We start from the raw sequence: 13,876 nt of genomic DNA on the forward strand, positions 1-13,876 counted from the left end.
AACCGCTGCACGTCCTGCGTAAGTTCTCGAACCAGGAGTACGTTTTGCGTCATGACGTCAGCCAAGGCCTGACGTTTGTTTATCTGCTCATTTGCTGGTTTAGTTCAATGATAATGAAACATCTTTAATTTTGTAGATCACAGACCTGGCTTTCAAACGGTTATTTTTCATCTTTACATCATTTATCTCGCAATATGCGTTAACGAAAATAACCCATTAATGATTTAAATAAAGCAACTATTTTGTTAGACATTTTAATCGACATTTTTATCTCGAATATATGTGTAGGAGAGTTCAAACAATTAAAATATCGTTTTTGTTAGAAAAATGATAAACGGGGAAATCAAAAAATGTCCAACGCCATAATTTTGTTTCGATATTCAAAACGGAGTGGGAGAAATTGCTTTGTAATTATTGATATTACCAATAATCTTAGAAAGTCTTGAAATGTCAGTAACCGAAGTCAACCAATTTTATCAATGTGTACTTCTTTCATCACTGAATGTATTATGATATTTGTAGTTTTTACAAGCTTCACTCTAAGTGTATATGTGAATCTGATGGTTTATGTATAGATTTGCTGCATATAAAGTAGTCTTGCCCAAATTATTTAATCAAAATGTGATTATTTTGTATATAGATATGAAGCTTCAACAACATTTGTTCCATGCTTCAGCCAATAGGAGAAAGAGAGAGGGAGGAACGATCTGAGTGTAATTGACTCAGCTGGCCTGCATCTGGGCTTAATTTTTCTCAGTAATTATGTCAGCAGCTATTAAATTACAGCATCATTACACATTTTAATCTGAAATCAAAACTAGTTCACATTAAAAGAATAAAATCATACAATATATGATCAAACCAAATACATGCTAAATAACATATTCGCTCAAAATTCTCTCAGACCTGAGAACTGTGACTAGCAACAGAAAAAGAGTGAAAAATTCAAGTAGCTGGACCCATTTCAACACAGTGCTGACACTGAAAAAGCACTGCAGCAAACCAGAACAACATGCATTTGCAAAATGACAGCTGATTGGTTGATGAGGAGAGCTTGAGTGAATAATGGCCTTGTCCTAAATGATACTCTGTAGTGTTCTTCTTGTTTGCTGTGACAACAGTGCTGCAGTGGGCTGCATGAATCCTCAAGAATGCATAGAGATACTGAGCCTGGAATCTTAAAACGCAGTTGTAAAAAAAAATACTATGACTGCAAAAAGTATTTCCTCCCATGTAAAAAATCATTTCAGGACATGCAAAAATATTTCTTGAAACATCATAAAATCCTTTATTTTTGGCAGAAAGTAAAAATATTTTTCATAACTCATACAATATTTAACACAGAGAGTGAAATATTGGTTGCAAAGGGTGAAATATTTTCAAAGAAGGTGATGCTTCTGTGGTAGGTAAAATATTTAAGCAGAAGATGAAAAAATATTAGTTGCAGAAGGTAAAATGTTTTTGCATTCAGTGAAATGTTTTTATTTATCTGGTGACGGTTTCCTTTACAATCATGCAAAATAGCTTGCTTTAAGAGCCATGATTATTTCTATCTTTACCCCACATCATATCTGACTTTTGTGTGTGTGTGTGTGTGTGGGGGGGGGGTTAAGTTCATCTCTGACAGCTGTCTGTAAGACCATGACTGTCTGCAGTTCAGAAGGAAACTTCATGTTCTGCTTCTTCAAGAGGGTATGGAGAAGAGGTTTCAGAGACAAGGACAAAGCACTTTTAGCTCATTCTTGCATCACAAGTGACATTTGGTTGGCAGACAGCACTTCAGCCTTGTACAACCTTTGGTTTAAGGCAGTTTGCAATTTAAACTGGTTCTAATTTATAAGTAGCCCATATAAAAAATGTCTATTACACACTGTTGTTCAGATTTAGAATCATCTGTCCTTTTCAGCTTTTTAAATTAGATATTGAAAATGCAATATCACTATAAAAATAATTTAAAAGCCTATAAGATAATAATGGAGTCATGATGAGAGCGCAATCTGCAGAAATAAACATGGTAAGGTGTGTAACTATGTAACAGATGGGATAATTATGCCAAACAAAAGGTTGATGGGTTTTATTGAAATGACCTCCACTAATCAAACCAAATTAGGCTTAACTGTACTCTCTTTGCACCTATACAATATAATAGATATGAAATAAACAGCTTCATGCAGTGGTAAGGTACTAAATCTCTAAGTTTTCTACGTAATAGTGAGTGTCAATGTGAGCAAGCTGAAATAGAAACCTTTCTTCAAAAACTAATTTGCATTCTGAAGGGTGGAAAATCCATTAGGCTGAACTTTATGTTTTGTTTTCAAGTATTTATTTTGAAAAAGATGTGATACTTCTCCAACTCTAAACAAAATTACTCAGATTTACAGGTAGTGTCAGTTTTAACCTCCTAAGACCCTGCATGTACATGGGAGGACAATACATGTATTACTGCAACATAGTAATAAATGCTGCTGTTAGAACTTGTCAGATAATTGGCTTGAATTTCCACACAGATTTATGAAAATTGCTTGGGATGTTGGAGGAGTTTGCTTTGACATCTTCAAACTTCTGGGGTATATGTTTGTATATTTTAGAAAGCTTAATTTTACATTTTTAGGTACTTATAAGGGTATTTGGGGAATTTATTTGCAATTTATTAGGGAATTAAATTGGCCACAGGGGGAAGTTTGTTCTGATTTTTCTGTAATTTTCCATGGAATTTAGGGGGAATTTTCTTTGTAAATTTTTGTGAATTTGATTGGAAATCTTGAATAGACTTTCCTTTGAAATGTTGAAATATTTGCTTGAATATTCCAAGAACTTTCATGGAAATTTGGGGGAAATTTTGTATTTAAATCCTAAGGTTTTTTTCATTAAGTCTTTCATGTAATCTTAAGATGCACTTGACAAATGGTTGGGTTGTTTACTGTAGCCCTGAAAGTCAGCTGTAAAAATGTTTTCTCATTGAGTCACTGAAAGTTTTTGTCTTTATTTGAGGAAATTTCTTGGCATTTTTAATGCAATTTTTGAACAAGGATCTTTTGAATTTTCAAATGTCACATTCTGATTTTTGGTGATGACTTGAAAATTTCAGAGAATTTGGTGGGATTTTTCTATTTTTTTCTTTCTGAGACTTCCAGAACTTTTAATGGAAATTTAGTTCCTACTTGGTCTTAAGAAGTTCTTGTTGTCCATCATCAGAAAATGGCAACACCCTTTACTGACAGACATTTTTCTCCCTGACTATATGGCCCCCTGTTAACTGGTTGACACAAAAACAAAACATCTGGTCAAAACCCCCTCAGCAGTGTGTTGTTTCTGCAGAAACAAGGCCTTCTGTAATTGTGTTGTGCTTTTTGTCTTGGAGCCGACATATTTTGCACTTAAATATATGTTATTTGTGAAAATTACTTCCTGGAAGTAAATAAACTTTTTGTGTGTTTTGTAAAATAAGCCTATTCACCTCATGCAGACATTTTGGTGAAAATGGTAAAGATGAGGCTTAGGTTTTACACTTAGGTATTGACTTGTCCCACATGAGAAGGAGACAAAACAGAAGCCTGCATTTACATTCCACTCCGCTAGATGTCACCAAAAAAAAATACACGTTACTCTTTCTATACTTTTATTTTGAAATTTGTAACCGGAAATTGTTGCCTTTGGCCCGCAAGGGAGTTCTTTCAACTTGTGGATACAAGAAACAATCGTATAAGTGATCAATCTCTTTAATTGGGGTTGATTAAAAATGGCCGGAACGGCATCAGTAGCTGGAGAAGTGTTTGTCGATGCTTTGCCGTATTTTGACCAAGGTTACGATGCAGCAGGAGTCAGAGAGGCGGTGAGTAAAACGGGGTTCATTTGTGTCAGACAGGAGATGCTAAATTAAGCATGTTAGCTGATCATGCTTCGTGTGTAAGTCATATTTTTTATTAATGAAAGAATATCCGGAAACCTAAAAACTCAACCTTGTTATAGGGGTATAACCATTAGTAATTTGAAGCATGTTCATTTGTTACGTGTAGTTAGTGTTAAAGTTAGCCGTTGTGTATTAGCTTCCGACGTTACTCCCTGGGGTCAGCTAACTGAGCCAATATATATCTGTTGAGCCGCTAGGTGATTAAACTGCTCAGTATAATCCATTTTAAAATGCAGAAAGTCGGTGACACTTTATAATAGGGTTCACACATTTTGCATCATTACTGGTTTACGAATTATAGGTACTTACTCAGTAATGAATCATACTTAATCTTCAGTTACTCGTTTTGTGTATCCTCTAGTAAAGTGAGACATCAGAACTACTCAGTATGATGCCTTACTTTACAATAGGGTATTAAAAATGAGTTGCTGATTATTAGGCAGTGATTCCTTCCTGAGTTACTACTCATTATGATGCCTCACTTTACAAGAGGATACACAAAATGAATCACTAATGATTAGGCCATTGGTTAGTTATGATTCTCTACCAAGTAAGTACAAAGTTTGTTGCAGTTCTTTTTTTACAGTTTAAGTAATAATTAGCAACTTTAAAGAATGATATATTAAAGTTACTTACTATTTATTCATTAACTAATGGTAGTAGTAGTAGTAGTAGTTTGTTATACATTCGTTACATACTAACTATGCAAGATTTGTGCACTTTATCTGTTGGTAAGTTATGGTTACGTAACAGTTTTAGCTGTTAGTTACTGATTTATTAACCAGTAACTATCCTAAGTAAATATGTGTACCTTAGTGCAAAGTGGCATTGAAAACTCTTGTGCATTTAATCTTTAGTTTTTAAAAGCTAATTCATTATATTTATGTCCACCTTTCATCAGACCACCACTGCACATAAAGTGGCCCAAATTAGGGCTCAGCCAAAAATCAATCTCAGCTTTTTTTTTTTTTTTTTTTTTGGAAATACATGGTATATGTCTTGATGGTTTTTTTTTAATCTGTAAAGAAATAACTTCAACAAAGCCAGTTCTAAATAAACTCCACACTAGCCAAATATCTCACAGGGACTTTAACAATTAAAGACACTTAACCTATATCATGTTTGAAAATACAGTAATATAACTTAAGAACACTATATGTAACCCAGCCTATGATACGATACCAAACAATATTTTATTCAAAGAAGCCATTGTAATACCAATGAGTTTTAGACTGAAGGTAATACATAGGAATAGATTATTTAAAAAAAAAAACATTTCTACAATCATAATTAAGATACAGAAAAAATAAAGTATAGAAGTGATAAAATATAAATGCAGTGGACATCAGAAACACAACGTAGATGTTAACAATCTATGGGCGCATTTTTGATTACGTCAGTTTGAAATTTTGAGGGTTTCAAGATTGAATGGAAAGCTCCATGAAGCAAAAGATGCTACAATTTTGGATTTTATTGAAAATATACATATCTGTCATTTTTTCTATGGCACCAGTTTCAAACCAGCACACCCAAGAAGTCAGTTGTAGCACCAGTGTGGTGTGTAAATCAACACAGACAGACACACCACCAATTGTAGTAGTAAGAGGAGAAGAGATCTGACGACTATAAAAATGGTGTGGGTCAGTGTGTAAAATGTACCCATGCTGAGTGAGGAAGCATTGCTGGTATTCCTTTGATATGTCTTCTTACATATTACTATAAAGTCAGATTTTTGTGATGTGTTTGTTGAGGGATGCATAATATTATTGGCGTGTCAATATCGAAAGTTTTAAATCACTAAAGTCAGTGTCAGCAGATATGAACATTTCTACTGGTATTTATAACTGATATATCAGCTGCAAATAGTGTAAGCATTGGCTGTACACTGATATTCATTTTTGAAGTTTTATGCTGAGCCAACAGACATATGTCAGCTTAACTAAGTTTTTTTGCCAAGTTCCATATTGCTTAAAATTTAAAGTTAGTTTGAAGGACTGAAGTTTTATGTCTGAACTAGATTTAAGCATTTGTATCGCTATCAGATAAAATAAAAAATCTCATCATATCAGATATCAGAAAAAAATGCTCCCCTATGTTTACCGCACTGTTTACTATGTTTACTACATATTCTGGCAATGATAACAATGCAATTTAATGAGAAGTCTGAGTGGCTTTAGGAAGTATTTTAAATTTATCAAAAATATATACATATTTATTGATCATAGCTTTTGCATCCTATGAAAAGACCTTGCCAAAGCAAGTTGGAATCCACTTGTAATGCTTTTAACATAATAATAGCATTTACTGTGTAAGTCTGACAATTTTCCTTTATTTTAAAGTTTGGTATTAAGACCGCTTGAGTCAAATTTGCTTGCTGACAGTCTCTATAGCAAGTAATGAAACTGAAAGAGCTGTCACTATAAATGCTTTTGGCTTCTTTTAATCCTTAAAAACAAAATGCACAATAATGAACAGTGAATTAGTACTAGTTTTGGTGTCATAAAGTCAGACTTTTCATATAAAAATTAGGTGATCTGTGATTCATTATCTCACTGCTAATAGATAAGGTTTTAAGAAGTGGATTTGTCATTATGAAATTGGATTAAATGTTCTTCTACAGTAATTTGTCCTCTGTGGCTGTGCCAGTATGTGTACTATTTCTCTTTGTGAATTTCAGCATGTGACTCCATCCCTTGCCTCCAAATATGCACTGTTCATTTAGAGGTTAATGACTTGGCTCACAGCTGACTTCTTCAATAGAAAACTCAAAGCGGCTTCATTAAATATCCTCAAAGCAAGAGTATTTAATGTAGTGCTCAGTGAAGGGTTCATACATGCAGCACTTATTAACAATCTGCGCCTTTTAAATGAGCTGCTTTCTCTATAGTTGTAATGTCATTCACCCAGTCTGATACCAGTTAGTTTTAATTTTCTTGACACAGATCATTCTTGGAAATGTTGAATTATCTTTTATGGGAATAAAAACCTTAAAGAAAAAAAAAGAAAATTGAAAAATACAGGGTTTTACATTTTTTACCAAAAAACTTTTAAAGTGAATGCCTTGGTAGCTGCAGAGGTTTTATATAAGCAGAAATTATTTTTTGCCTTTGTCAATCAGGCTGCAGCATTGGTGGAGGAGGAGACCAGAAGATATCGACCTACCAAGAACTACCTGAGCTACCTGCCCACACCTGACTTCTCTGCTTTTGAGGTAACAGACTCCCCAGACTTTAACAAATGTCTTCACTACAGAAAAACCAAAATAACAGCATGCCCTTTCTTGTTTCCTTTATCTTGTCACCCTTTAGACAGAAATAATGAGGAATGAGTTTGAGCGGCTGGCGGCTCGGCAGCCAATGGATCTCCTGACCATGAAAAGGTAAACAGCAGAAAACTTTGTTCATACTGAAAGACTTAATGCGTCTCTATGGGCCTATGGTGCAAACATAGCAACATTTAATTATGCAAAATTAATCTTGGATCAACATATGAGTGGTTGGAGTTCAGCCAGAAGATTAGCTTTGTCCTTAAATGGCTTGTAGTGAGTTCTGCATGCTTACGTTTCCTAGCTAGGGACTGAATATTACATTTCTTCTATCATGTTATTGTGGGGTTTCTTTGTAGTTTTATTGAAACAGGATGCAAAAATATAAAATTCATAACTAGTTATTTTTTTACAAGCATGTTATATTAGGTGTCTTGCAGACTTGCAGCAACCCTGCAATAAACCAGTAAGTTTAACTAAAGTGCAATTAATGCTCAGGTTTCATGCTGTATTGTTTACAGATAGTATATTTTTCTTTTGATCTTACAATTTTTAAATGTTTTAGACTTGTAAGTAAATGTGAAAGTCAAATAACTATAATTTAGACATTTTATAGAGCAGTAGTTCCCAACTTTTTTCGTTGGAGCACCCCCCCCCCCCCCCTTTTTTTTGTTTTGTTTTTTTGTTTTAAAGAAAAGCTAAGCCCCCCTAAGATAAAACACATGTAATTTATGTACGTCAAAAATCAACATCAATTCAATGAAGCCTAATGCTAGCTCATGCAGGACACAGAAGTCATAGATCAGCCAAGATCAGCTGACAGCCAGCTGATCCCAGTTATCCCCTCCCAGCTCCCACAGCCAATCACAGCTCTTTCTCTCAACACAGCAGTCCATTTAACAGTGGTGTACTTCTCACTAATCCCTGCTTGCATCATTGCTGATACACTATGCTGTTGCCTCTGCCGGCAAAGCTTAACCTCCTCCACCCCAGCCTCCTCCGTAATAGCATAAAGCTTGTTGTACCCTTATATTCGGATTCATGCTACTATGGATTAATTGCTTCTGGGCTGTTTTTATTGTATTCAGTATGCATTGTCATATATGTGTCTATCTATATGGGGGTTTCTCGCCATGTGCTCCCTGGAAAGTCAAAGCATGCTGCTTAACTAACCCAGGGAGCATCTTTGAGGAGAGCCTTTTACGTCAAGTAAATCTGTAGATCCAGTTTGCAATAAAATGGTTAAATGTATGAAAAGACTTTTTTTTTAATCACCATAAGACCTTTGTATAGAGACAAAGCCCCTCCCCCCATCAACATGATTTTTGGCATCTGCCAGGTTCTGAACCATGCATACAGAGTTTAGCCCTCCATCCATCCATGTTTTTCCACTTTTTCAAGGCCTGGTTGCTATAGAAGCAGGCTATGCAAGTTGACCCACAGGGCATTTCAAGGCCAGATGGCATATAAAATCTCTTCATGAGCGCTGGGTCTACCTCAGGGGTCCCCTCCCACTGCATCCCCCTCTTCTGTCTGTGCTTTTCCCCAACCCCCTACCCCCATATTCCCTGTGAACCAAGCACAGCTTCTGCAGATGGTTGTTCAACTTGAGTCTGGTTCTGCTCGAGGTTCCTGCCTATTGTTTGGAAGGTTGTCCTCTCAACTTTAATGTTACTAAATGTTGCTTAAGGCTAATGGTAATTAATGTTAGATCTTATCCATTTTATGTCAAAGAGTACGGTCTAGACATCCCCTCCTATTTCTAAAGCATCTTGAGATAACCTTGGTTATGAATTAGTGCCATACAAAGAGAGACTGAGACTGAGGAACTAAACAGTCCGTGCACAGAGATGTCCTTTTAGGGTCCTTAATTTGGGCATTGGCAGCGTATAGACCAAACTTGTTTGAGCACTTGGCTTCTGTCATAGACACTGATGGTCATTCAGTCAATCAAACTTTATTCATAGAGAATCATTCAGGCAAATTCTATTACAGCTTAGAAGGCTTCACAAGAAAGTAGAAAAGGTGACTGACAAAAAGACAAAATTGTAAAAGGATTAAGAGGCTAATTTACACCCATATAAATTTACTAAAATAGCAATGACAAGATGAATGATTAAAATAAAGAGATAATAAAAGGTTAAGCAATAAAGTATGAATCAATAAAAACAAACATTGAAAGGTTGATTAAATATAATCAAAACAATGATAAAAATTTATTTTAAAATATCTAAAATGATTAAATGCCTGTAAAATGGGTCTCTCTGGGCTGACTGTTCACTATTTGAACTATTTTTTTTTGTTATACACTGGAGAAGCTAGAGTTGTTTGGAGTGTGCTATTTTTTCCACTTTTCTCCTCACAGTTGGACATGCTTGAAAGACCTGCAACGGAGGGCAATGGGGGTGTGCTTTTTTCAGGAAATGCATGTTAACTGAGAACATCTTAGCTAGGGATGAACGATTCTATCGGCCTGATATCGGTATCAGCAGATATTAGCTAAAAAAGGCAAAGATCAGTATCGGCAGATATCAAAATTTCTGCTGTTATTTACATCCGATATTTTGGTTGTGAATATCAGCATATATCAACTGTAAAATTTGGTCATATATAATAATAAATTAGTGAAGTTTTAGGCTGGACCAACAGACCTATACAAGTTGAGATCTTCTTCTGTACGCATCCCCATTCTTTAAACTTCTAAGTGTGTTTTAAGATTTTTTTTTCTTTTTTCCTCCTCAATTCTTACATTGGGTTCAAAGGACTGAGTTTTTAGTTATGTAAACTATATTTAAATATCGGTATCAATATCGGTATCTGCTACAATGAAACTGTAAACATTGGCATATCGGTTATTGACAAAAATCCATTATCATGCATCCCTAATCTCAGCCCATATGTATCTGTAGATAATGTTGTGACAGAAATATAAAACTGCATTATAGATAGATATTCTTCAGGAATTAGGACACACTGATTCAAGTGATGCTGTCTTGCATACTTATTAACAGTCTGATATCACCTGAACTACCTCAGCTAGCTCCTTACAATGAGAAGGGGCAGCTTCCTCCAGAGATGAGCTCCTCACCTTGTCTAGTAGTGTTGGTAGTAATTTGTTTGATCAGCATTTCAAGTTTACTCTCAACAAAATAAATAGTTTTACCTTCATCATGAATGAAATATATTAAGGGATTGAGCTAACTGAAATGGTGTAGGCTGAATTTCATGCTCACTATGCTTACCCCCTTTACAAATCAAATTCAGAAAGAAAACTGTTAAATTGGTTGGTTTGGGTTACATCATAACACTTGAGCACAATAAACCTTTTGAACTTCTGAAAAACAAACAAATAAATGCTGTAATGATAATCCAAGCAAACAACCAGGAGATTCAGTATTTTTCATAATTACTCATATAAATACCTGCTTGTATCCATGATCTCATTTTAGTCACTACCCAAAGCTCACGACCATATTTAAGTGTTGGAACAAAGATCAGCTGGTAGATCGAAAGCTTTGCATTTGGCTTAGCTGTCTCTTTACTTCAATAGTACAACAGAAAATCTGCAAGATGTGGCACCAATCCATCTGTCCATCTCACCCTCCATTTTTCCCATGAAACCAGACATTTCTAAACTCTGCTTAGAGCAGAGTCTCACTCCCCTCTTGGAGTGAGCAATTCACTTTCTTCTGGCCTCAGACTTGGGGATGCTGACCCTCGTCCTGACAGCGTCACACTCGGCTACAGTCCTCATTAAAGTCTGCTGCCTGTACATGGTTTACAGTAGAAAAATGGACTGATGGTGCAAACAACTTGTAGTTACTTCTGCTTTCTGTGTGACTCCAAATGTTGATCATTTCCTCTGTTTTCTCATGTGTAGATATGAACTGCCAGCACCTTCAGCTGGACAGAAGAATGACATCACAGCATGGCAGGAGAGTGTAAACAACTCGATGGCCCAGCTGGAGCACCAGGCGGTCCGCATTGAGAACCTGGAGCTCATGTCTCAGTACGGCACCAACGCGTGGAAAGTCTACAACGAGTATGTGTCAGCAGCCCATCTCTCTTTCACTAACTCAGTGCTCTATAACAACACTGCTAACATTTTATGTGTTATTTCTTTTTTAGTAACTTAGCCATCCAGATTGAGATGGCCCAAAAGGAACTACAGAAATTCAGGTGACGATCACAGAAACATTTTTTTTTCATTTAAGTGTTATCAATTAAGTTTTATTTGTAAAAAAATCTTTCTTTTTTGTTGCGCAGAAAGCAAATTCAAGACTTAAACTGGCAGCGAAAGAATGATCAGCTGGCAGGAGGAGCCAAACTGCGAGAGCTGGAGTCCAAGTATGCTCTCTGAAGAGTTTATTTGCTTTGAGAAATGTAGGTTAGATTTTTCTCTAAAACATCTGTCTCTCCCCTAACAGCTGGGTGTCCCTGGTCAGTAAGAACTACGAGATCGAGCGAGCTATCGTCCAGCTGGAGAACGAATTAACGACGCTCAGGCAGCAGCAGGGGGACGAGAACAAGGAGAACATCCGACAGGACTTCTAGTGCATTTAATCTGAGCACGGATCTACAAACTCATGAACTTCAAGTCACAAAGATGTCTTCTTTCAAAACTGACTGAAGAACTACACAAAGGTCCATCATCGAGTAACTTCAACAGTCTGAATGAACTTTCAGGGAACCTTTGTGACACGTTAGCAGACTTCACAGATAAAATCTGTCTGTAAAGACACAAGTGGAATATGGTCCATCAAAGCTGTACTGTACTTACAGATGTTAAAATTTATATTTATAGTCTGTAACAGGATAGAACTTGTCAGTCCTCTTACAATTGAGAGTAAAATTTGAATGCACAGATGCAACCATGCAGTATAACTTTGTCCATGTAGATTTGTGGTTAAAGTCTGTAATGCTAACTTTGTTTTTTAAAAGATCGAACCTTAAATTACTGAGTGAGTTTACTAGCCTCAAGATTCACTTTTTGTGCATCCAAGAATGGCATTGTCCATCTGACTAGGGCAAAAATTACCTGATCCCTCTTTACCATGTGACTCTATACCAGCATGAAGGTTTCACTCTCAGGCGAACAACACAGATGTGTGTTTAGTCTGCAGTGTAGATATTTGGTCAAGTCTGTCAATGACAAAATATTTTGTTTTGTTCTGTTTGTCATTTTTTAGGATGTTTTAATAAAATAAACATTTGTAACAACTCTGAGTGCTCTGTGTTTTGACATATCCCAGATCGATGGAACAGGGTCAATTTTGTCCACTAAAATATGACTAAAAGTGTGTCTGCTTCCTTTTTTCCCTTAGGAAGACAAGACTTAGACTAGCCAAAAATAGATAGACAATGGCATTAACTCTGATGAAACTTAGTTTCAGTTTGTCGTCACAGAGACTTAAACATCCCTTTTTATTTCTCCACTCTGTGTATAATAAGTAAAAACACAAGGAGAGATTTGTTGCAGAACATTTAAGGTATGTCAGTATTTTCATCAGTGTATTTAAAGTAAGTGACTGTTTTAAAGTTAAACATTAGTTTTGAAATTTCACTAATTAAATGAGTTTAAAAACAGTAACTGTCGACTGAAAAATACTGTAATATGAGGAATTTTATTGACCATAACTGGACTGAAATGTTTTAAAGTTTTTGTTGACTAAAACGAGTTCGATCAGGAGAGAACAAGAGTTTGACAATGGTTTATTTTACACGTTTAGACATGTTTTTAAAAGGGAAATGTCTTTAGCGCATGGACTCAATCACGATGTCTGTATGAACTTGAAAAGGAAGTGAGGCTGACAGCAGGATAGGATACCCCCTCTGTGGACTCTAGACTCTGGTGGTGTTGGAAGGAGTAGGATAAGATGAGGAGCTTGAGCCAGACACTGATGAAGTGACTTGGAGGTGGCAAGAAGGAATGCAGATGGCATGGAGGAGCTGGACCTGGACATCATTGAGATGTAATGGAGGCGGCTGGGGTGGAAGGCGGTTACAGCAGTCACACTGAAACAACACAGAACAGATTCTAAAACATGACAGCAGCAGGATGATTGGATCTAGAGATGTCATGGCAGAATGGGATTGGCTCAGAATTTTTAGTGAGTAGACGCACATACCAGCTAATTAGCAGAGTAGGACAGGGAGACACATGAGAAGTGCTTATTAATAAATGAAAATGAAACAATCTTCCTACTTGACCTATGCTAAGCTTCACACTTAAACTTTGGAGAAAGAAAAATAACTAAAATGTCACTAAAACTGTAAGGAAATTCAAATTAAAGACTAAAACTAAATTCAGAATAGCTGCCAAAATTGATACTGCTATGGAAATATCTATCAATGGGATTTAAACACAGTAATGTAGTGCCTTTTTATAACAGTTAAATAGTAGTGCATTGGAGGCTTTCTTGTTCTATATAAATGATTTATGGCACTTCCCATTAAATAAAGACTAATAAAGATCTAAAGCTGTTGAATTAGAATCTCAGAATGATAACCAGATATGTATCACAGCATTGATGACAAACTCTCATAATAGATTACATCACTTCTCTTGCATTGATGAGTTTATTATATATTGAGTTCTAGCTCACTAGACTTATCACATGGAGCTCAGCGAAAGTTTAAGCAGGAACATTGTTTCTGCTCACTCTTTAGTCACCACTCGTTCACATCTCTCTCTTTTCCAT

At 35.9% G+C, this 13,876-nt stretch overlaps 1 protein-coding gene across 1 annotated transcript; it reads left to right on the forward strand.

Moving 5' to 3' along the window:
* Window positions 1-3,653: 3,653 nt before the first annotated feature.
* bcas2 (BCAS2 pre-mRNA processing factor) lies at window positions 3,654-12,394 on the forward strand. The gene is made up of 7 exons (XM_041799513.1): window positions 3,654-3,832; window positions 7,029-7,121; window positions 7,219-7,289; window positions 11,056-11,217; window positions 11,304-11,354; window positions 11,442-11,522; window positions 11,603-12,394. The coding sequence occupies exons 1-7, from the start codon at window positions 3,740-3,742 to the stop codon at window positions 11,727-11,729; spliced, it is 678 nt and encodes a 225-aa protein (XP_041655447.1). The 5' UTR covers window positions 3,654-3,739; the 3' UTR covers window positions 11,730-12,394.
* The last annotated feature ends 1,482 nt before the right edge of the window (window positions 12,395-13,876 follow it).

The sequence above is a fragment of the Cheilinus undulatus genome, linkage group 11, assembly GCF_018320785.1.
Source record: "Cheilinus undulatus linkage group 11, ASM1832078v1, whole genome shotgun sequence".
NCBI classification, from domain to species: Eukaryota; Metazoa; Chordata; class Actinopteri; order Labriformes; family Labridae; genus Cheilinus; species Cheilinus undulatus.

Excerpts from the sequence above, each read along its gene's own strand:
- bcas2 (XM_041799513.1), top strand. The coding sequence starts at position 3,740 with ATGGCCGGAACGGCATCAGTAGCTGGAGAAGTGTTTGTCGATGCTTTG. Across the intron at positions 11,355-11,441 it reads AAGGAACTACAGAAATTCAG|AAAGCAAATTCAAGACTTAA; the intron begins GTGACGATCACA and ends TTTGTTGCGCAG. Across the intron at positions 11,523-11,602 it reads CTGCGAGAGCTGGAGTCCAA|CTGGGTGTCCCTGGTCAGTA; the intron begins GTATGCTCTCTG and ends CTCCCCTAACAG.